The 20380-nt window shown below is 38.9% G+C and overlaps 1 protein-coding gene across 5 annotated transcripts in view; it reads left to right on the top strand.

The window, feature by feature from the left end:
* Positions 1-20380, top strand: part of UTRN (utrophin) — a 384959-nt gene that overhangs the window by 103431 nt on the left and 261148 nt on the right. For all 5 annotated transcript variants that reach the window (XM_074896615.1, XM_074896617.1, XM_074896614.1 and 2 more), the window contains 12 exons: positions 473-618; positions 3851-4063; positions 9761-9874; positions 10721-10876; positions 11821-11991; positions 14157-14336; positions 15039-15173; positions 15678-15827; positions 17228-17389; positions 17739-17867; positions 18345-18518; positions 19076-19231. In XM_074896615.1, the coding sequence (XP_074752716.1) occupies positions 473-618; positions 3851-4063; positions 9761-9874; positions 10721-10876; positions 11821-11991; positions 14157-14336; positions 15039-15173; positions 15678-15827; positions 17228-17389; positions 17739-17867; positions 18345-18518; positions 19076-19231 (1886 nt within the window). The remainder of the gene's footprint in view (positions 1-472; positions 619-3850; positions 4064-9760; positions 9875-10720; positions 10877-11820; positions 11992-14156; positions 14337-15038; positions 15174-15677; positions 15828-17227; positions 17390-17738; positions 17868-18344; positions 18519-19075; positions 19232-20380) is intronic.

Raw genomic sequence — 20380 nt, 5'->3', positions numbered from 1 at the left:
ATATTCTGTATATAGTAGATATCTGTGTGTGTGTTTGCATATAAATAGTAGATATGCCTAAAACTTTTCAAATGAATAATACTAAATTTAGGCATGCAAAAACCCAAGTACTATTCATTTAACCACACTACCCATCCCAAGAGATTTAGGTGCTTAGATGTATAAGAAAATCGTAAAAATGGGATTGAGTTTTTAAATATTTTGTGTGTGTATGTTTGTCATTGTGTATTCATTATTATAGTCAATATAATACATATTTTTACATTAGACCTCTTTATTTTTAAAGGAAAAAACCATTGCCATCAGGAGAAGATTTTTTTAACTGTTGAAAGGTTTCTGTAGGATTCAATGTACAACTATATCTCACATGATTCTAAATGACTCCGATAAATTTTATTATGTTCTCATCTCTTAAAATTTGCATCTTCCTTTCCTTGTATTTTGTTCCATTACTCTTTTTCAACAATACCAGAGACAGAAAGCCAGCCAAGCCAGGACTACGTGGACTCCCTGCAGCAACTGAAGGACACACTGAACAAGCTGGAGTGCAAGCAGCAGTCTGTAGTTGCTGGACTGAGCGAACCCAGTAAGGTTGAGAAGGCCCTGCAGCAGGCAAAGGTAACTCTTACCTTCGCAATGAAGTGAGGAAGTTGCTCATTCAGCTACTGTCATCCTCCTTTCTCCTGCCTTGTTTTCAGTGGATAACTAAAAGGTTACTCAGAGGGAAGTCGCTCAAGGAGGGATGTGTGGAAGCAGCCTCTGGGGGTCAGTTGCTGGAAGCTGGGTCACCACAGGCTGCTCGGGGCGAGGTGGTGGTGCAGGCAAGGGTTGGGTATCTCCGAGCCTGCAGATTTCATGGCTTCTCTCACTGCCTTGTGGCGAGGTAGGAGGTGAGGCCAAGAGGGCTGGAACTGCTCAGCTGGGAGAAGAGGAGGCTCTGAGGGATCTTCTTTGAAGTGCTGCAGCACCTCAGACCACCTTGGTGGCCTCCCCAGACACTCTATAGTATGGCCATGTATCTCTTGTGCTGAGGAGCCCCAAAACAGATAGCAGGGCCCTGAGATCATCCACCTCCTAGGAGCTTGGTTGGATCAGGTTGTGACCTGATCTAAGGTCTGCTTCTTTGCTGCTGAGCATGGCTGTGAGGAAAGCCAGGAGCCAGGGCCTGCCCTTCAGTCTCTTGGGAGCTGCCTTTGAGCTCTGCCTGACTGAGCGGCACTGCAGCTGCCTGGCAGCTGTGCCTGGCCTGCTCAGGCTTGCTGTCCTGGAGAGGTCATGTCCCTCCCCCACAGCAGTGTGGGCTCCCTGCACTCCTGCTTAGGCAGCCATGTGCAGGCTTGTAAGCCTCTCCTTCAAGCACTGGGTATAGCCTACCAAGACATGGGGTGCCTGCCTGCTTAAATTGTCTCTGAGGTTCAGCTGGTTAACAAATCCATCCTTTTCATCCTCCTTGGCTGTTGTGAGAGAGTAACTGTACTTTTCTGGCCTCCAGATTGCTTTTCAAGGGGAAACAGTGCTTGCAAGCCATTAAAGGTAATTGTTGTGGTTTAACCTCTAGTAAGATGGGCAAGAAAATTGGAAGAGTAAGTGAGAACTCATGGGTTGAGATATGTAAATCTCATATGTTTAATATGTAAAGCAAAAGCTATGCATGCAAGCAAAGCAAACCAAGGAATTCATTCACTACTTCCCATTGGCAGGCAGGTGTTCAGCCAGCTCCAGGAAAGCCGGGCTCCATCACACATAGCGGTTATTTGGGAAGGCAAAAGCCATCACTCTGAACATTGTGACTCCCTTCCCCCCCCTCTTCCCCAGCTTTATTTGCTGAGTATGTCATCATACGTTACAGAATATCCCTTTGGTCAGTTGGGGTCACCTGCCCCGGCTGTGTCCCCTCCCAACTTCTTGTGTATCCCCAGCCTGCTCACTGGTGGGGTGGGGTGAGAAGCAGAAAAGGACTTGACTCTGTGTGAGCGCTCCTCAGCAGTAACTAAAACATCCCTGTGTTATCAACACCATTTTCAGCACAAATCTAAAACATGACCTCATGCTAGCTACTATGAAGAAAATTACCTCAGCCAAAACCAGCACAGTAATTGATGCACAAATTCTGTCCAGTAGAAATAGTATTTTGCTTCCTATTACGAGCTTATAAATTATGGGAAAATCTACGGATGGCAGTTGTTTTGTAAATATCAGTTACTGGGGTAGGGCTGGAGTGGGGTGAGGGGAAATCAGTCATTGCCAGTACCTTTTCTTTTTCTTTAAAGAAACCATAGACAAAAATAATTTCCTGTCCCCTCCACTGTCCCCTACTGCTTTTGTGGAATCATGCTTAATTCATAAACATGTATTTTTTCCCTGTGTGGTAGCATAAGAGGGCTGCAGGTGGCTTTGGAGGAGGTCTTCAACTCTGGTTGCTGGGTGGAGAGAGGCAGTGTCTTTATATCCTTATCTATTCAGCAGAGAGCAATCAAATAGATATTTTTAGTGCATTGTTTTTCTGAACCAGCAGATTAAAAAAATCTGAGTTACTTGGTTTTCTCTTTTAATGTTGCTTCTGTATTGTTTAAAGTTGGCAGATACTTTCTGGTCCATAAGCTGGCTGAATTGTAATGACATTTAGTCTTTGGAGGCTTGTCTTTCCCTTTTTCTGCCCAAATCCATACTCCCCCTTTTCTTCAGAGACTAATTAACCTGAAAGGAGATACTATGCTGGTGTGAGAGCTTTACAAACTGTAGATGATGAGCTGCTTGTGGACCTGGGATTGTCCAGCTCCTCCTGCACCGTACAGGCACTGATAAGTGCTTCAGGCATAGACCCAAGCCACGTATTGACTCAGTTTGTGGCGCTCTGCACAGAAAGCTTGGTTGCAGAAATATACATCCCTTTTCCCAGTCTCATTGCTACTTGACTGCCTACCATTTTAGAGGAAATGGTATGCTTTGTCCTGTTTCCTTCCCGTAAATAAGAAGTAAAATTGAGAACATAAGCATCTCAAAGATTCTTCCTCAGTAGAATATATGCATGCACATCCCACGTGTACACATTAAATGTATACACTAGCAAATCTAAATTAATGAAATTAGTAACTGTTTCATGTGTTAATTCCAAATTTTTCTCTCAAATTAAACAAAATAACCAAAATGACCGGTTTAATGAAGTGGCAACATTTTTTCATGTCTTGGCTTATACCTTCAGCTGTTATTTTTCCTTAATATTAAGAAATTAGCTATTCTGGTTGAAGTGACTCTTCATATCAACAATGCTATAGTGAATATATTCAGATTGTATTCTCCCTATATTCCAGCTGGAAGAGTAGCTTTCAAAGCTTAAGTATCCAGAGCTTTCATTGCAGCTGGATGTTATAATAATTTTACTTTACAGAAGTTGGGAGGATGCACTCAACCTGTTTGTGTGGCTTTATTGTTTGTTTTCTTTTTTAAAAGAAATAAATATCTGTGGGGGGAATGAAAAAACTGAGATCCTGCTACCTCTACTTTATGGTTTCTTTTGTGACCGCAGTGTAGTGCAGCCATTGCTTTGCTACCTTGAGTGCCAGTACTGCACATCACAGGAGAGGTTGTAGGTGCCTGGTTGTGTTTAGCTACGTGGCCAAGCTTTACAGTCTATTCTGTAATCATTGCTACTGCATCAGTAGAGCAGCCAAAGGTTTTGCTGCATAAAAGGTTGTTTGGACATCTCTACTGCAATAACTGGAATATTACTCTTCACTGAATCTGTGCTCTGCACAACAAAACCTTTGATGCACTTGTAAGGAAGTGTGTGGCTGTTGTGTGTCTAGTACTGGAAGCAGACCTTTTCTAAATTTTTTTGTTGTTATTGTAGACTGTTTGTGAAATGCTGGAAGCCCAGAAGCCCAGGGTGGATAAACTTGCTGAAGAAACAAAGGCTTTGGAGAAACATGCTTCTTCAGATATGGAAAAGGTCTACACACAAGAGTTCAAGCATGTGCAGGGACACTGGGACAAGCTAAAGCTCAAGATTTCCAAAGATGTTAAACTACTAGAAGAGATTACATCCAAGTTGAGAATATTTGAGGTAAAACGAAAATATTTTTTTGTTAATAACTCAGAGCCCTTTCTCTATGCAGGAGTGCAGATAATGCTGACTGAGAAGTGGAATGTTGATGGGCCACTAGTCTGGCAGAGGCTGAAAGCATGTGTAGTGTATTTGTAGCAGGGTAGCAGAGGACTTTTGACGTGTCCAGGATATTATTTTATCTTGTAATAGAATTACTTTTCACTTAAAAGTAGCATTCCTCTTCTTTCCGTACCAGAAGGAAAGGCTACGCTGAAGTCAAGGGTATGTCAGCTGTGCTGTTAAAGACTTGATCCCATCAGGGGCTGAGTGCCCTTTATTGTGGTTGGTGTCAGATGCCCAATGAATTACTAGTTTGACATATAAAATTGAAATTCCATACCTACTACAGAATACCTGCTGCTTTGAGTGGGGCTTCTGTCAACCATAATAAATTAGTACAGCCTGTTAAAAAAGGAAATAAAGAAAATGCTTAGGTTTAGTGAGTTTTCTAGTTTCAGCAGATAGTCTCTAAAATGTCAGTAAGGAAAGTTAAAGAATTAAGATTAATAAGCACTCATATATTTTTGTATATATACATACACATGCACACATATGTGAAATCCTGCCTGACAGAAAATCCCAATACTTTAAAAAATGCTTTAAAAATGAAGGGATTAAAAGCAAGGGTATATAGACGTTTAACCCATTGATAAAGAGGGTAGAGATAAGTGCTTAAGTAACTTAGCCAAGGTTGACTCAGTATTTACTGGTTAGAGGGGTTTCTTTGTGTTTGCTTTAAGTCCCTTCTCTAGACTATTAATATTCCTCTGGGGAGAGGAAAAAAATAATGAAAACTAAATACATCATGATTTAGCCTGTGGCAATATTATTGTGATCCAAAAATTAAATAGGCACTAACCATTCTTCAGTATCAGCTTGAAAGCATAAGCTGATCACAGCAGTATAAAGCCCAAATATAGTGCCTTTTTTTCCCAGACTAATGTTTAAAAGGCCTTTAAATAAATTTCATATTTTCATTTTCATATTATATTTTAAACTTCAAAAAGAAAGAAGGTGTTTTTAGAGATTCTGTCTCTCGGAATAAAGCCACATGCACATTAATTAACAAATCTGTATTTTAGGGAGTGGAATTATTTACATTCTTTTCCATTTAACAGAGTATATATCGCAATTTATAAACACAAGCAACTTGCTGTGAGGGCCCTCTTCAGAATGTTGGTGCTGTGCGTGCACACCACCATCTTTTCCCAAAAGTTTCCTGCAGTCTTGCTCTCCCCTCCCTCTGAAGCAGAAAACTGTTCTTTTATTTGAAAGTGGATTCAGACTTCAAACTATGTGGGTTTTGTGGGTTGTTTAATTCTTTTTATTTTAATCCAGACAGAATCTTTAATGACTACTCAAGTGTAGACACATGTGTTTAAACTGAAATTTATATTAGTAAGACCAGCTAACTGACTTGCATGATGTTGCAGTGAAAGTTGGACAAGCCATTGCTGATTATGGTTCAGAAATTAGTAAAATCCTCAAGTCTTTTTTTTTTTTTTTTTCTTCCCCTAACCCACAAAGCTGGAAGAAGCCCAAGTAGGGGTAATGGATTGTAACTAAATGACAGTTAAGTTTAGAGTGCACACCCATGCTTAGTTTTACTAAAGTTTTACTTGGGGAAAAAGGCTGGAGGGAAAAACTTCCTCCTGCTCATAGTGTTATTCACTATTATTTTTTTCAGGACATGAGCTGCTCCTAGCAATGCACTTGTGGGAGGTGTGTGTGTATGAATAGCATAGATAATAAGGTAGCCCAGTCTAGTGAATTTATAAGTGGAAGCTACAAGCCAACCTTTGAATAGGAGGCGGAATTGCATGTAGAAGAAAAATATGTAATTGTTTTATGTAACAGTTTTGTGTAATAATGTTAGGCTGTATTACCTGAAGCATAAATATAACAGCTGCTACTGCCCCCCATCCTCCCCCCCCCCCCCCCCCCCAAAAAAAACCAACAAACCAAACCCACAACAACAAAACCAACCCAAACCCCAACAACCAAACAACAACCCCACAAAAACAAACCAACCCCATGTTCAGGAACATGTGTACTTGTGCACCTACATTTGAAAGAGTTTCTGTTTTTAGTCCGGTTCCTTCAAATCCATCCTTCTATAGCTACTTGCAGCAGCCTGTGGGATGATGTGGAGCTGTGGAGGAGCTGATGCTGCTGGTCAGCAAGAGCTGAGTGCCCAAAGTGAGGTGGCTGGTCCAGGAGCTTTTAAGGCTTTTAATTTTAAAGCTTTTAATTACCTTTTAAGGCTTAGCGAGGCCCTTGGTGATTACTTTTCAACAACCACCACCTCATTTATTTTTCTCTCGACTTTGACCTAAATGTACAGTATCCCACTGTGTCTCATTCTCTTTCCTTCTTTCTCTGGTTATACTTAGTTATTTAGCATGGCAGAATAAATATTCGGCGTGTAAGCCTGCCTCAACGTCCTTTGCTTAAGAACTTTCTATCAGTCTTGTTCTTCAAATGATTGCAGCTCTCCAGTTGCCTTGATTATCTGTAGCTACACTGAGCAAGACCTACTTACCTCATCAGTTTTAGCAGCATTTTTTTCTCCCTTAATGTCTTGTAAGTGCAGAACTCTTCTTTTTATGTGCTTGAATCATGTTCAGTTGAGTGGTCTGTACATGCACCTGCTTTCCTAAATCACAGCTGTAACTGGGTGAGGAATGGCTTCTGAAAACTGAAATTCTCTCTCATGTTTGACTGAGTAGGGTACATGTGTGCAGTATTAGCATAGCAGGTTTTTATTTAGTAATCAAATATTCAGTTTTTTCAGCCAAAGGTGAAGTGCCCTGTTTTCCACAGCTGTTCAAAGTGATGTTCGTACCACCATGTATATGAAGCACTCACTGATGGAAGATGTGGATTTTTATGCCCATGGAAGTTATGAAGAGCTATAGAGAGCGCAGCATTGAAGCCGTGCACTGTTGTATAAATTTGAGAACAGAATTTTGTCCTGAGATGTTAAAATTTTCCTGTTACCTTAAAAAGAAGTCAAAAAGCTGAAAAAGAAATTAAAGCAGAAGATACAATGGACGTAATTATTAATTAACTGAAAATGAAGGAAATACACAGTGGTGCTATCTGTAGAAATACAAGGCTTACAGTGGGGGTGTTTTTTCATTAACTGAATTAAGTACACAGTTCCTGTATTTTCCAAATGTTTCAAAGCTGTCAGTGGATGGACAGTCATCTATTTGTAGTCTCTGATTTTTCCTTTTGAAGGAGTGGTACTAATCTATACAGATTTTTGTAGTTTAGCACTTTATTCATAAAAATGAGAATGTGGAGCAAGTTGAATAAAAATGTTGTGGATGGCACTGGACAGATCAGGATGGAGCTTGCACTGCGAGAAAGATTGATACTGGAGAATGGGTATATGGTCCTGGTGCAGACACTGTATGGCTTGATACTGGAGATGTGATACCAGAGACAAGATTATTTTAGAGAATGGCTGGGCAGGATCTCCTTGGTTAAGAGAGGAGATGAAGTGTTTGGCTATTAAATGAAACACAGTAATTTAAAAGTGGAGGAGAAAAGAAAAATGTGTGAATGGTAACCCTTGGAGAACACGTGGTCCTGTGCAACACACAAGTGTTGTTTTATTTTTAAGGTTTCTTTTTTTCCTAATTCATCTTTTAAAAACAGGCATTTCCCAAAACAACACTGCTCACATTTAGGTTTTTGAAAAGAAACTGTAAATAAGTATTTTCATTTTAACAGTAAGTGGTGCTTAAAAATGTCCTTGTTATTCTGATGAGCAAGTCAGTAGCAGATCTGCCTGTGGGTCCTGCCATTCAGGTGGCCTTTTTGTGATTTCTACAAGAAAATTTCTGTATCATGTAGTCTCTGTTATACCTCTAATAATGCGTGGCTTGCTGTGTCTCTCCCTATCATCTCCAGTTCTTTTAAACCTATTGCATGGCTGTACATCATGTGGTTTTTCTAGGAGTGGACAAGATAAAATTCAACACATGTGATCTTTGTTCCTGCCTGGAATAAATTTTAGAAACTGGTCCAGTGTTTTAATTCATGTCTAAAAATTGTGAGCTCTTGTACATCAACAACCTATTTGACCATTGGTAATTCTTTACCTGCACACTGCAGGAGCATCTACCTCATTAAACTTCTATAGACTTGGCTTGTGATTCAGCAAGTTATTGAAATGTATGCCTAACTTTGAGTAATCCCGTTTAAATCACTTCAGCTACTTATGTAAGTAGCTTACTGTAAGCAAGCTAAATTAGGTATATGCTAAAATGCCTTGTCAAATGGCAGCCTTTATAAATATGTATTTTTTACATTAAGCCATGGTTCACTGTTAAGCTTCTTGGGTTCTGTGTTTTTGGAAGATGATTTTCAGGCTAATCAGCTGTAGGAAATTCCCCCCAAATGGAAAAGGAACGAAGAAAATGTCACGACTTTGACCTCTAATGGTAGCATTGGCCTAAAAATAAACATGATCTTAGTCTAATGGGTTTTCATTAGTGCAGACATTTTTTGCAAAGCAGTGTGTTACATTGATTTTGAAAGAACTGTTACTGCAAGGGTTTTAAGGAATCGAAGTGTGTGCTTTCTTTGACATGCAGAGTAGAAGGTGAAGCTGATGAGCTTTGACTCTGCTTCTCAATAACAGTGTGCTGTGATGATGACTGTGTCAGAATAAAAAGATTGTCTATTAAAAAAACTGGACCAAACAGTCCAAAAATGTTCATTAAAAAAAGTCCAACAAGCGACAATCGTATAACTCAGTTGAACCAGGACAAGAGAAAACTTCCTCCCTGTTCTAAGTTTGTGGTGGTTTTGTTTGTAAGAGCGATTGGGAACATCCACAATTGCATGGGAAGGAGATGGCAATGCTCTTGTCTCCCTCCTCACTGACTTCATCACAGGATATAAAGTAGCTGCCAAATATTGCTGGATAACTCTGAGACTGTGTATGTATTTACTTCCCCCCCCCCCCCCCCCGTGCATTTTCTCTAGTGAGTACAGTAGCTGCTGTTGGCCTCAAACAGCTAGATTGTTTTTACTGGGTAGTCTAATCCTCTGTGGTATTTACCTTTTATGACTGTGTTTCTCTGCAAGGTGAATGGCTTTCCTATGCTATAGCTTCCACCTGTCAGGTATGTTTAGCATTTCTCCCTCCTCTTTTCCCCACATATTTCTATAGGGCCCTCTCTTTTCCTTGGAGTGCAATATGTCTCTTGAACAAGAGTGGTGGAAGCAGTTGTACATGGTTTGTGTCATCAGCAAAATGCTGTTCCCAGCCTTCAGCCGGGTCCTTCATGTGGAGGGTAGCCACATACTTCTTGAAGCCATGCTTGCCTCTACTCGATCCTGTGTTTCTGTGTGATAGATAGCCTGGAGCAGCACAGTGTCAATTAAACTATGCTGTGATGTAGATGGGAGAATATCACTACTGAATTTAATTTTCATGTGAATTTGAGAACAGAGAAATTGAGGGGAGGGAAAAGGCAAACAAGGAAAACCAAAAATTAAACTAAAGGTGGTCTGATTCAAAACTAAGGTTGTGCTAGCAGCTTGTAGAATATTGACCCTGCTAGAAGTTGAAATGCAACAGCTGTATATTCTTCATCACAGCATTGTTTCAGCTCTTCATTACTATATTTGATTTAGGCTGATTCAAAAGTTGTTCAGAAATGGATGGATGGTGTGAAAGACTTCTTAATGACAGAAAAGGCTGTTCAAGGAGATACTGAAGGACTTCAAAGACAACTTGACCAGTGCACAGTGAGTTTTGCTCTTTTAAGGAATCTTTTGGAATAAATGACTAGCATATATTTTTTATTATTTTGCTTGTATTATTAAATACTGTCCATGACACATTCCGTAAAGACTGCCAGAAAAATTGTCTTATCTTTCCTCAGGGCACACTTTAATTGATTCCTTGTGTGTAGCCATAACTCTGTACTTTTCAAAGGTCTTCACTATATTTACAAATACTCATCTACAAGCTGACATTTTTTCCTCTGAAAAAGTTTATCTTTTTTTCCAATGTTGTGATTAGAACATTTAATCTGTGAGTCAAAAGTGCGTTCTGCATTCAACTCCCAAGGGCAATACAATTAACAAGCAAATAACTCTGATGAAACTCCTAGGGTTTAGGGATTGTATGTGCCTTACAAGTCAGATTCCTTCCTAGTCAGTGGCACGTAATGATCACAAATAGGTAGAATTTTATCTCATAATAAGTAATTAGAGTGTACCTTCAGATGTTTGTTTCTGGGAGAATACGCATCTGAGGTATGCTAGAAAGATTAGGGTATTTAGTGCATCTAATCTTCAAGCTTCAGTTCTTCTGGTGCTGACATTTGTTATGTGAGAACGTTTGCACTATGTATGGTAAGCTGTATTCTGTTTTTTTAGTTGCAAAGTTCTGATGTTTTGGGCCACTGAAGGACTGTTTTAAACCATCTGGTATTGAACACAGCATCAAGATTTTTTTTTTTTTTTTAAATTGAAAAGCTACTTTTTAATTGAAGTTTCTCTGATATAATTAAAAAATACAAAATTATTGGTATCCTATGAATCTGTGTAATGTCTTGCTAAAGAAGAATGTTCATTTTCTCTGCTCAGATATTTGTCAACGAAATGGAGACAATTGAACCATCACTGAAAGAAATGAAAGAAGTAGAGTCTGCTTTAAGAGCTCAGCCTATTGCAAGCATAAATACTTGGGCAAAGTCTAGGCTAGTAGACTGTCAAACTCAGTGGGAGAAACTGAGCAAACAGGTGAGTTCTCCACATGTTGCTCATGCTTGTTACTGCAGATGTTTGTCTGACGGTGGAACGAGTAAAACATACTCATCCCACTGGTTCCCTGCTTCGCTTCACCATCCTACCAATGGCACACAACCAAAGCGGCTGCAATCCAATTTAGACCAGTGAATCCTTCAGAAGTGCGAATACGTTAGGGAATACGTGTGCAACAGTAGTTTTGTTTGAATACATGCACTTCTCAGTACCTAACTGGAAGGAGCACAGGAACTCCTTTAATTGTTTGTAACCAAAAATTTATTTGTTCGTTTTGCCTCATGCTGTTCTTTCTGGGGTGGGTAGGAGGGAAGTCTGACCTTTTTGTTCTGTTGTTCCTGAAATGCGGAGTATTATTCTGGTTCTGTGTAATTTCTGCCTGCTTCCAAGAAGCTTTAAAAAAATAAATGGCTGTAAATAGATTACCACTTCATTCTGGTGTATTTGGTTGTTTCTTTTGGGTGGAAGATTCCTACTGTCTGTAGAAACATACTACTTCAGTTGCAATGCCTGACGAGGATCTGTGCTGGAGAACCTTGCTGTTGATATAGAGTCCAGATTGCCTGGCTTGTGGAAAGAAAGGAGGCCTGAAGGGTGTTTTAGTGCTCCGTATAAAGATAAATCTAACTTCTGGGATCAGAGAGGTGTTTTTTTCCCTTTCTGACTTTTTACAGGGATTGTTACCAGTTTACATGCAATAAATTAAAAAAGGTCATTTTTCTCCTTCCCTCATCTCTAGATTTTGTTGATTTGATAAAAAGGGGATCATGAGTTAGTGTGTGTGTGTAAAAGTCTTTTGTTAATTAAAAAGCCCTGAAAATATTTTGGTAGTAAAACTTTTTAAGAAAGACTTGTGGTTTTTTATATATACAAGGACATTTAAGTAACAAAACTGCTGTTTCTTCCTCCACCTTGGTTTCTAGATCGTTAGTCAGAAAAATCGCCTGTCTGAAAGTCAGGAAAAAGCTGTAAATCTGAAGAAGGATTTGGCAGAGATGCAAGAATGGATGACCCAAGCTGAAGAAGAATATTTGGAGAAAGATTTTGAATACAAGTCCCCTGAAGAGCTAGAGAATGCGGTGGAGGAAATGAAGGTCAGGAATACTAGGTCATTGTAGAGACCTGATTAAAGTGAAACAAAATTTAATGGCTTTGGAGGTTGACCTTTTGTGGAATTATTATTTACGTGGAAAGGAGCTCAGGTCATGACAAGATTAGTGGTATTTTTCAGCTTTGCTTTGTGGAATTTTTATTTTAAAGCACAAACTATAAAAGCAGATGTTCTATTTGGCCATGAGGGGTAGGCATTTCATAATGAATAGCAGCTTGCCCAGCTGTTGAGCCAGGCTTGCTATGTATAGCGTATTAAACACTAAGAATATGGAAAATCGTTGCAGGAGATGAAACTTGAGAGAAAAAGAAAAGGTGATATTATACCTGTGTAAATTAGTGGCTGTGAAAACATATTCTCCTGCTTCTAGCTGTTGGGCTTCAGTTTCTTGTCCCCTAGAAATACTAACTCCACATTTAGAAAAACAATTTCAAACAGTAATACTGGTCCCTACTTCTCTAATTTTGGGACTAGTGGCTAAAAAAATGGAGAGGAATGAGCTATTTTTGTCTCATTGTAAATTACTGGTTGAATAGATAATTTTCTTGGATGTATGTGCAGAGTAAACAATAATTCTGCTTTTAAATCTAAGAGTTCAGACATATCTTCACAAATGTTTTGACTTGTATGCACGTTATTTAAATGAGTATCCACTGCAGTGTTATTTGATGGAGCATAAAATAAAGAATTTTTTGTCCCTTACAAGTGCTTTGACAAATCTATTTGAAGCTTTGAATTGTTCTTTTTTGAAGGGGCTTTCTGAAGCAGTCTTTAACAAGTGTTTTAATATATTCGTGTCCTTTGAAGCCTTTTGAGATCATATAGTCTGACAGTCTGCTGAACACAAGCCAAGAAAAGAATGAACCTTCTTCTCATGGGCAAATCTGAGAGACTGAGCACATTTACGTTTGTCAAATCCAGATTATATTCTGTAATTTTCAATTTGGCAGATATATCAGTGATCCAGTAAGCTTACTGTAACACTTGCATATCCTCTTTCATTTGCAGTAAGAATATTATGTTGGGACTATATATTTAGGACTGGGAAAGAACACTCTGTATATTTCACTAAAAGCATTTTTTGCATAAAGTTTAGAAAAACTCTTAAGCTTGCCTAATTCTGCTCTCACTTGAACAGTGGAACTCCTGCTGACATTTGAAGGAGTAGGTTTAGAATGAGGCTAGGTGGTTTTAATAATGTTGCCCAGATTTTCCATTTTTGACCTTCCATTAACAGGCATTTTTTTGATTGCCTCACATTTAGAAGACATCTTGAACAATATGTGCAACAATAATGCTGTCATGTACTAAATTCTACTGTAAGTGCAGTGCCTTATATATGAAAGGTTTTCAACTTCATAAAACTGTCTTTGAAACCTGAAGAGAGAGAGATATGGGACAGTCTCTATTTCTGGAGCCTTCTAGTTGTCTCAACAGACAGGTTCAGACTGGTCTGCATGATCTGTCTTCAGCTGTCCTGCTTCCTGAATTCTGGTTAGGGGAAAATTTGACAACGGATAATATGGTTTCTTCAGGCCTACGTGTTAGTTGTACTGTGCTTATCCTATACTTTTGTTATCAAACTACAAGTGCAGTTGGGTTGAAGGAATTCCTCTGGTAGTCTTTTTCACGTGTTCCTCAGCACACCCAACAGCCATGGGAGAGGTTCCAATTTTGTAGTTGCACGTGTCCTGGGTAATTACATCATCTTTCCTGGATAAGCTTGGGAGACAGTTAACTGAGCTCTCAAAATCATAACTTCTGTAAATTCACTTACCTTTTTCTCCTGATATGCTTGTTTTTAGTAAACCTCTATTTTTTTTTTTCTGGTTCATTTCCCTTTTTCATATCTGCATGCTAGGGTATAAATATCGCTGAACTTAATCTTTTTTGTTTGAAGTTACAGATTTTTAATGAACAAACCTGAAATGGTGAATATGTCAGTATATTTAATAAAATAGTATTTTTCAACACTTACTAACATAATCTGAATTCCATGCAAGTCAGTGCCATATTTTGTTGTGCTCAGACCCAAGAATATTTTCATAGCAACACTTCCAAGGTTAAATTGCTGATCTTGGTTTGAGTGGTGAATAGTTGGCTGTAGGGCAATTGAGGACTGATTGTGTAATACATTTCTTTGGGCAGAGAGCGAAGGAGGATGTGTTGCAGAAAGAGGTGCGGGTGAAGATTCTCAAAGACAACATCAAGATGTTGGCCACCAAAGTGCCGTCTAGTGGTCAAGACCTGGCAACCGAGCTGAATGTTGTGCTGGAGAACTACCAGCTATTGTGCAATCGGATCCGGGGGAAATGCCACACTTTGGAGGTAAGAATGACAGCTCTCAGCTTAGTAAAACAGAGGCAGGTGGCACTAGAGGAATGGAGAAGGACACTGAAAATATCCTGTTTTGTCACTGAATCCAGTAGCTTCAGCATAAATGCATTTTGCTGTGGCTCCTTTCCAAGATGACTTTCACTTGAGATGACATTCTTGGAATCTCAATCTTGTGAGACACCATCTAACTTTGCTTTTATAATTTGTATTGTAAGCAACACTTGTGCAAATAAGTAACCTCATCTTACAGCTCTGTTATCCATCCATGTGTCTTTCAAAACAACAAAAATAACTTCTCAGAGATTAAAGGTTGAAATACAATGATAATTAAGCAAGTTGATTATAGTTTGGGGTAGGCTGTGTCTGTCCTGTCTTTCAAGAGGAGGGGATGCATTTTGTTACATTCTTTGTAACAATTGTTCCAATCTAAATCATTACAAGAATCTGGATGTTGGTGATAATTTTAGCATGAGTGTAAAGACTGTGTATTTTGCATATTTCTTTTTATCTTACTGCTGTAGTTGAGTTGCAGGTTTTTCTGTCGAGAACTTACTGTGCAATGGCATGCTTTTGAATATTTTCTACTTGCCTATTTTAGATGAATGTCTCAAACATAATTTCTTGAAGCTATTCATACGGTATATGAGCTATGCCTGGCATTCTAGGCTAACATGTTTTTTCTGTTGTTCCTAGGAGGTGTGGTCCTGTTGGATTGAGTTGCTTCAGTATCTTGATTTAGAAACAGCTTGGCTAAACAATCTGGAAGAAAGGGTGCAAATGACAGAAAATCTGCCTGATAAATTGGATGCTGTCAATGACGCTCTTGAGGTATTGTAGGCATTCTATCTAATTTGTAAGTTTTCAGATAGCTCCATTTAAAAAAAAAAATAATTCTGCGCTTCAGTAGGATACTGAAATGCATTGAATATTCTGATTCTTCAGGTTAAATGAACATTACTCTGAATCTGGAATGGATATTTGTAAGATCCTCCACCAAAAGCTGAGTTTTGCTGTACACGATTGTGCTATACTTGGTACAATGATAAAACTGTATGCTTGCCACTGTCCTGTGTAAATTGATTAATTCCTTCCAGCACTATAGTATGAAATGATGTGAATATGTGAGAAGTGCTGTGAAGTTTAATTATCTAAAGCAAAATGACCACTGTATTTGTCTGTGTCATCATGGATTAAGCTATAACTAATTCATGCTTTTAGAGCACTCTCAAGACATTTGAAGTGTAGAACTTCTGAACATGCAGCCAGATTTCCACCTCTGAAAATTCAGTAATAATCAGTGTCTTAATCTTTGAAACTTTCTCTGCTGATTAGTCCCTGGAATCCGTCCTGCGTCATCCGGCTGATAATCGAACCCAGATTCGGGAACTTGGACAGACACTGATTGATGGAGGGATTCTTGATGACATCATCAGTGAAAAATTGGAGACTTTCAATGCCCGCTATGAGGAATTGAGTCATTTGGTAAGAATTTGGGGGCAGGGTTGAAGTAGACTGGGTTTTTCATCTCAGTGGCCTGAAATGATTCTTATTAGATAGCTGAATTCATAGATGCAGGACTGCAATACAGGAAAAGAGGAGAAACCTTCACAGTGTTGTCAGCTGTTTTCAATTTGGAATAATGCCCTATGAGAAAGATGTTTGGTCTTTTCCTGACTTGAGTCAGGTTTTGTTTTGCACACTTGCACAGCTTTGCACTGCAAGGATCCCCAGTATTTTTTTAGGTAATTTTGCCAAAAAGGCAATTTGAATCTCAAGGGGGACAGTTCAATAACTGAGGTTGATATTCCCTTCCTACTGCCATAAATACTGGTGTGCTGCACACTAACTGTAAAAATGAGGAACGTAAGAGACATTTTCACTCTTTGAAATAACTAGGAAGAAGTCGCACTGAAATAAGGAACAGAAGGAAAACATTCTTCTCATTCTCCATTTATTACGTTGTCCCCTTCTTCTCATACTTTAATTAAATCTAGAAAAGATTAGACAAGTAGAGGAAGACTAGCTGTATTTCAGTTTGCATAAATTTGTAACTTGTGTTCTGTATCCCAGTAATAAAGGCCCCTGCCAAATTGTAGGATGGGAGTGTTTTTCTGTCACTGCCAGAGTGCAGTCACAGAGGGAATTTCAGTTCATCCTCATTACAGTGAGCAACATGAATGCAGTGCCCTCAGCTGGGGGCTATGTGCTGTCATTTAAGTTAGTGTTCACTATTGTTTTTCCTGTTACAACAGTATTTATTGCTATATAAAAATTATCTGTTTTGGCAGCTACAGCACTGACATACTGGGCTGTTGACAACTTTTCCACATCTCTGTGTGTGTGTATGCACCCGTTGGTCTGTGCATGTGTTGATAGTGTGGAATTTGTGTTTCCATGCAAGTAGTGCTGTTTCAGATGTACTTAGAAGTTTTGCTGTTGAAGGGAGAGGCAATGGAGGGAAGGAACTGTGAACCTCTGTTTTCACACTGTAAGAGTTTATTGTTTTGAAAGAAAATGTGCAGGTTTACACATCAAACAATACTAATCTGTAGTGTACTACAAAGTCCCTGATACCCATTGAATAGGTAGTTTTTAAAACCTGTATGTTTTTAACAAAATACTTTCTTTTGAGATGATAGGAGACACCTGTTTTCACCATCTTGTGTATCTAGCAGCAAAACTCTCCTGTGCCACTGCTTGTCAGTTACTGGTATGAATCACAGCAGGCTTCAGATATTGCTGCTGTCTAAGGCTTGCTCTTTTTAAACTGCCCTTCTGCATAGGATTTTTTGGGTCTCCCCACCTTGTTTTGATATATAAAGTTTAATATCATTCATATTGAATTACTGTTCCATTTTGTCTTACCTTTCTGTCCCACTCAGGCGGTGAGCCGGCAGATCACGTTGGAACAGCAGCTTCAGACCATGAGAGAAACTGACCACATGTTGCAGGTCTTGCAGGAAAATTTAGCGGAGCTGGATAGACAGCTGACATCTTACCTGACTGATAGGGTAGATGCATTTCAGATGCCTCAGGAGGCCCAGGTATTCCACTATGGCTTTTCACTATGAAACATTTTGAAATATCTCGTGTCAGTGCTCAGCCTAGATTTAGTAATCCATGAAAGCTTCATTTCAGTCCTGTGCTGATACACTAGGTGATATCTTCTGTAATCTCAATTGTTCTCCTGTTTTAAGAAGGTTGTATTGAATAACAATCTTAATGGCTTTCAGTTTAGAAACCAGAGCCAGAATATTTAAAATAAACCTGGTAGTGTTTAACTTTTACAGAGAGAATTTATTTCTGCTGGGTAGTAGGTGGTATGCAAGTTCCTTTTCCTCTCTGCAAGCAATTTTGTAACATTTTTTTTTTCCTGTTTCTATGACGTGGCAGAAAATTCAAGCTGAGATTGCAGCTCATGAATCCACTTTAGAGGAGCTCAAGAAAAGTGCTCGCTCTTTCCCTCCTGCTTCTCCTGAATGCAGGTCTCCCCGTGGTGGAACTCAGCTGGATGCTTTGCAGGTAAAAATGAGAGTTGCACTAAGAATTTAAATGTGAAGAGCTTCTGGTTTTCAGTTACACACTGCTATTGTCAGCCTGTAAATTGCTTGGTGTGGTCAACCGAATCTCAGAAGTAAATAGTGTATGCTTTTATGTGCTTTTCATTAGGAAACAAGTATCACTAGATGAATTGAATAAGGAAGCCTAAATTTCATAAGTATTGTGGGGTAAATGCTGAAAGTCAGAAAGTCTCTGTATTTTAGTAGAATGGATATTTTGAAACTGTATGATACGAAATTATAGCTCTCTTGCAACTCAGGGTAGAGATTAGGCATAGGTGATGGAATTTGGCTTGGCAAGTAGAGTTGCCATGTATACTGAGTTGTGGTGACAGGAGAGATGAGTTAGAATCTGTGGGGACAGATACTTTAAATGTTATATTCTAAAGTGCAGACAGTGAATCTAAACAATCTTTTAACATAATGCTCATTAAAACAGAGAAAACTCCGCGAAGTATCTACAAAGTACCAGCTTTTCCAGAAACCAGCCAATTTTGAGCAGCGCATGTTGGATTGCAAGCGGGTGTTGGATGGTGTAAAAGCCGAACTTCATGTCTTGGATGTGAAGGATACTGACCCAGACATAATCCAAGCTCATCTGGACAGTTGCATGGTAAGTATGCAATGTTCATAACTCATGCTTGGGGGGGGTGTGTGTTTCTTGTGTGATTCTTCTTTGCAAACCCTTTGCAAAATGCCAACAGAACAATTGGTAATTTAAAAACTCTTAATTCTTCTGAGTGAGAATGTGGACATGAAAGTAGTGGATTGCTGATCGCAGATGTGGTGGAATGTCTGATTTGTTTATAAACTCCTTTCCCTGGATTATCCTTGTATTTCAGAGAAGCATGACTCCAGGGGCAAGTTTGCTTGTTTCTTAGTATTGGAACTACACTATGCATAAGATCAAGTACAGATCACAATGTTTGCCTTGCCACATGTGATGTAATGGAGTAAACGCTGCTAAATTATCGGGATAATTATTTTTTGGTTGAAAAGTAAAATTAGAATAAAATATGGAACATCAGGAGTTTGAAATCTTGGAGGCATTGCTCTTAACTGGAAGCTTAGAGTTTAAATTCAATCTGATGATCAGGTCCCCAAGTGAAGCGAAGTCTGAAAGTCTGCGCTAGAAATCGATTACTGATATATACATATTTGTGTTTCTAGAAACTCTATAAAACCCTCAGTGAGGTGAAATTGGAGGTTGAAACTGTCATCAAGACAGGAAGGCAGATTGTACAGAAACAACAGACAGACAATCCCAAAGGGATGGACGAACAACTGACAGCATTGAAATTTCTTTACAATGACTTGGGGGCACAGGTAAGAAAAGCAAATGTACATATGAGCATTTGTCTGTATGTAAGTTCCCTTCTAGTTGTTTTGATGTCAGATGCTGTTTTAAGTTTGATTCTGAAGCTGATACAGTATAGGCTAGTTGCTATATTCAGGTGTGTTTGGTTGGGAGATTAAATATTACGCATAACAATCCTGTAGTTGTACAAGATCCCTCTGCTCACGGGGTGTTCCTGAAGGGGAGGCAGCCTTGAAGAAAGGAAGGTTCACAGAGCTTTCATCATCCTGGCAAAGCTGGCCTGCTATTTTTTACAGTCTTTGAGCACTGTTGTGCCTTCTCTTGTCTGTAAACCAGCCTGCAAGATAATTTTACCTATCAAATAATCATATGAGAAATTTGAGTCTCTGTAAATTTTTTTAGGAGGTGTCATGATGGTTTCTAATCGTAATCCATCTAAAGGGTTGCTCTCAGTATGAAGTAGAAAACGCCAGGAACCTGTATTTCCTATGAACTGCATTAAGTATTGGTTTGAGTAATTTGCTTAATAATTCAATAGTTATTTATCCAAGTGAAATGTTTGAAAATGGTTAAACCCTTAAGAGGCGGGGGGAAAATAGTTTGTTTACATACCTAAACTAAAAGAGAAGTCTGAGCAGACCGATGCCTGCTCAGTGATCTGTGAATGAAGCTGTGGGTATCTTGAAATGGGCCCTAGGAAATACTTTACTCTTGTAAAGTGGAGAACATTCATGAAGGTGTGGATTCTAATGGAACCTGTACATCTGTAACTCAGAAAGCACACAGACAAGAAATTGGGAAAAGACAGAAAGGCAGAGTTATTTGCAGTATAATGTTGTTATTTTGTTTGCGTCTGAATTTATTTTTTTAGATCTTCAGAGTGTGTGTTATTTTGAATAAATACATGCAAACACTAAGCTGAGACAGAAGGCAATTTTTCGAAATGTCAGTTGATTCTGACTGCTATGGTTGAATTTATTCTCAAGTCTGTGTTAAAGTTTGACCAGACTAATTGTAGAGCCAATGAGAAATAGAATTGATTATACTGCAGCAAACAGAAAATTTCATCTTCACTTTACTGAGATTATTTCAAGGGCAGGCTACACTTTCAGTGAAATTTTTCTTTACAACTTTCTGCTGGCAGGTCTATCAAAATA

This window comes from Athene noctua, chromosome 1 (genome assembly GCF_965140245.1).
Source record: "Athene noctua chromosome 1, bAthNoc1.hap1.1, whole genome shotgun sequence".
Classification (NCBI taxonomy): Eukaryota; Metazoa; Chordata; class Aves; order Strigiformes; family Strigidae; genus Athene; species Athene noctua.
Note: the sequence above shows the minus strand (reverse complement) of the source record. Positions and strands in the feature narration are given on the sequence as shown.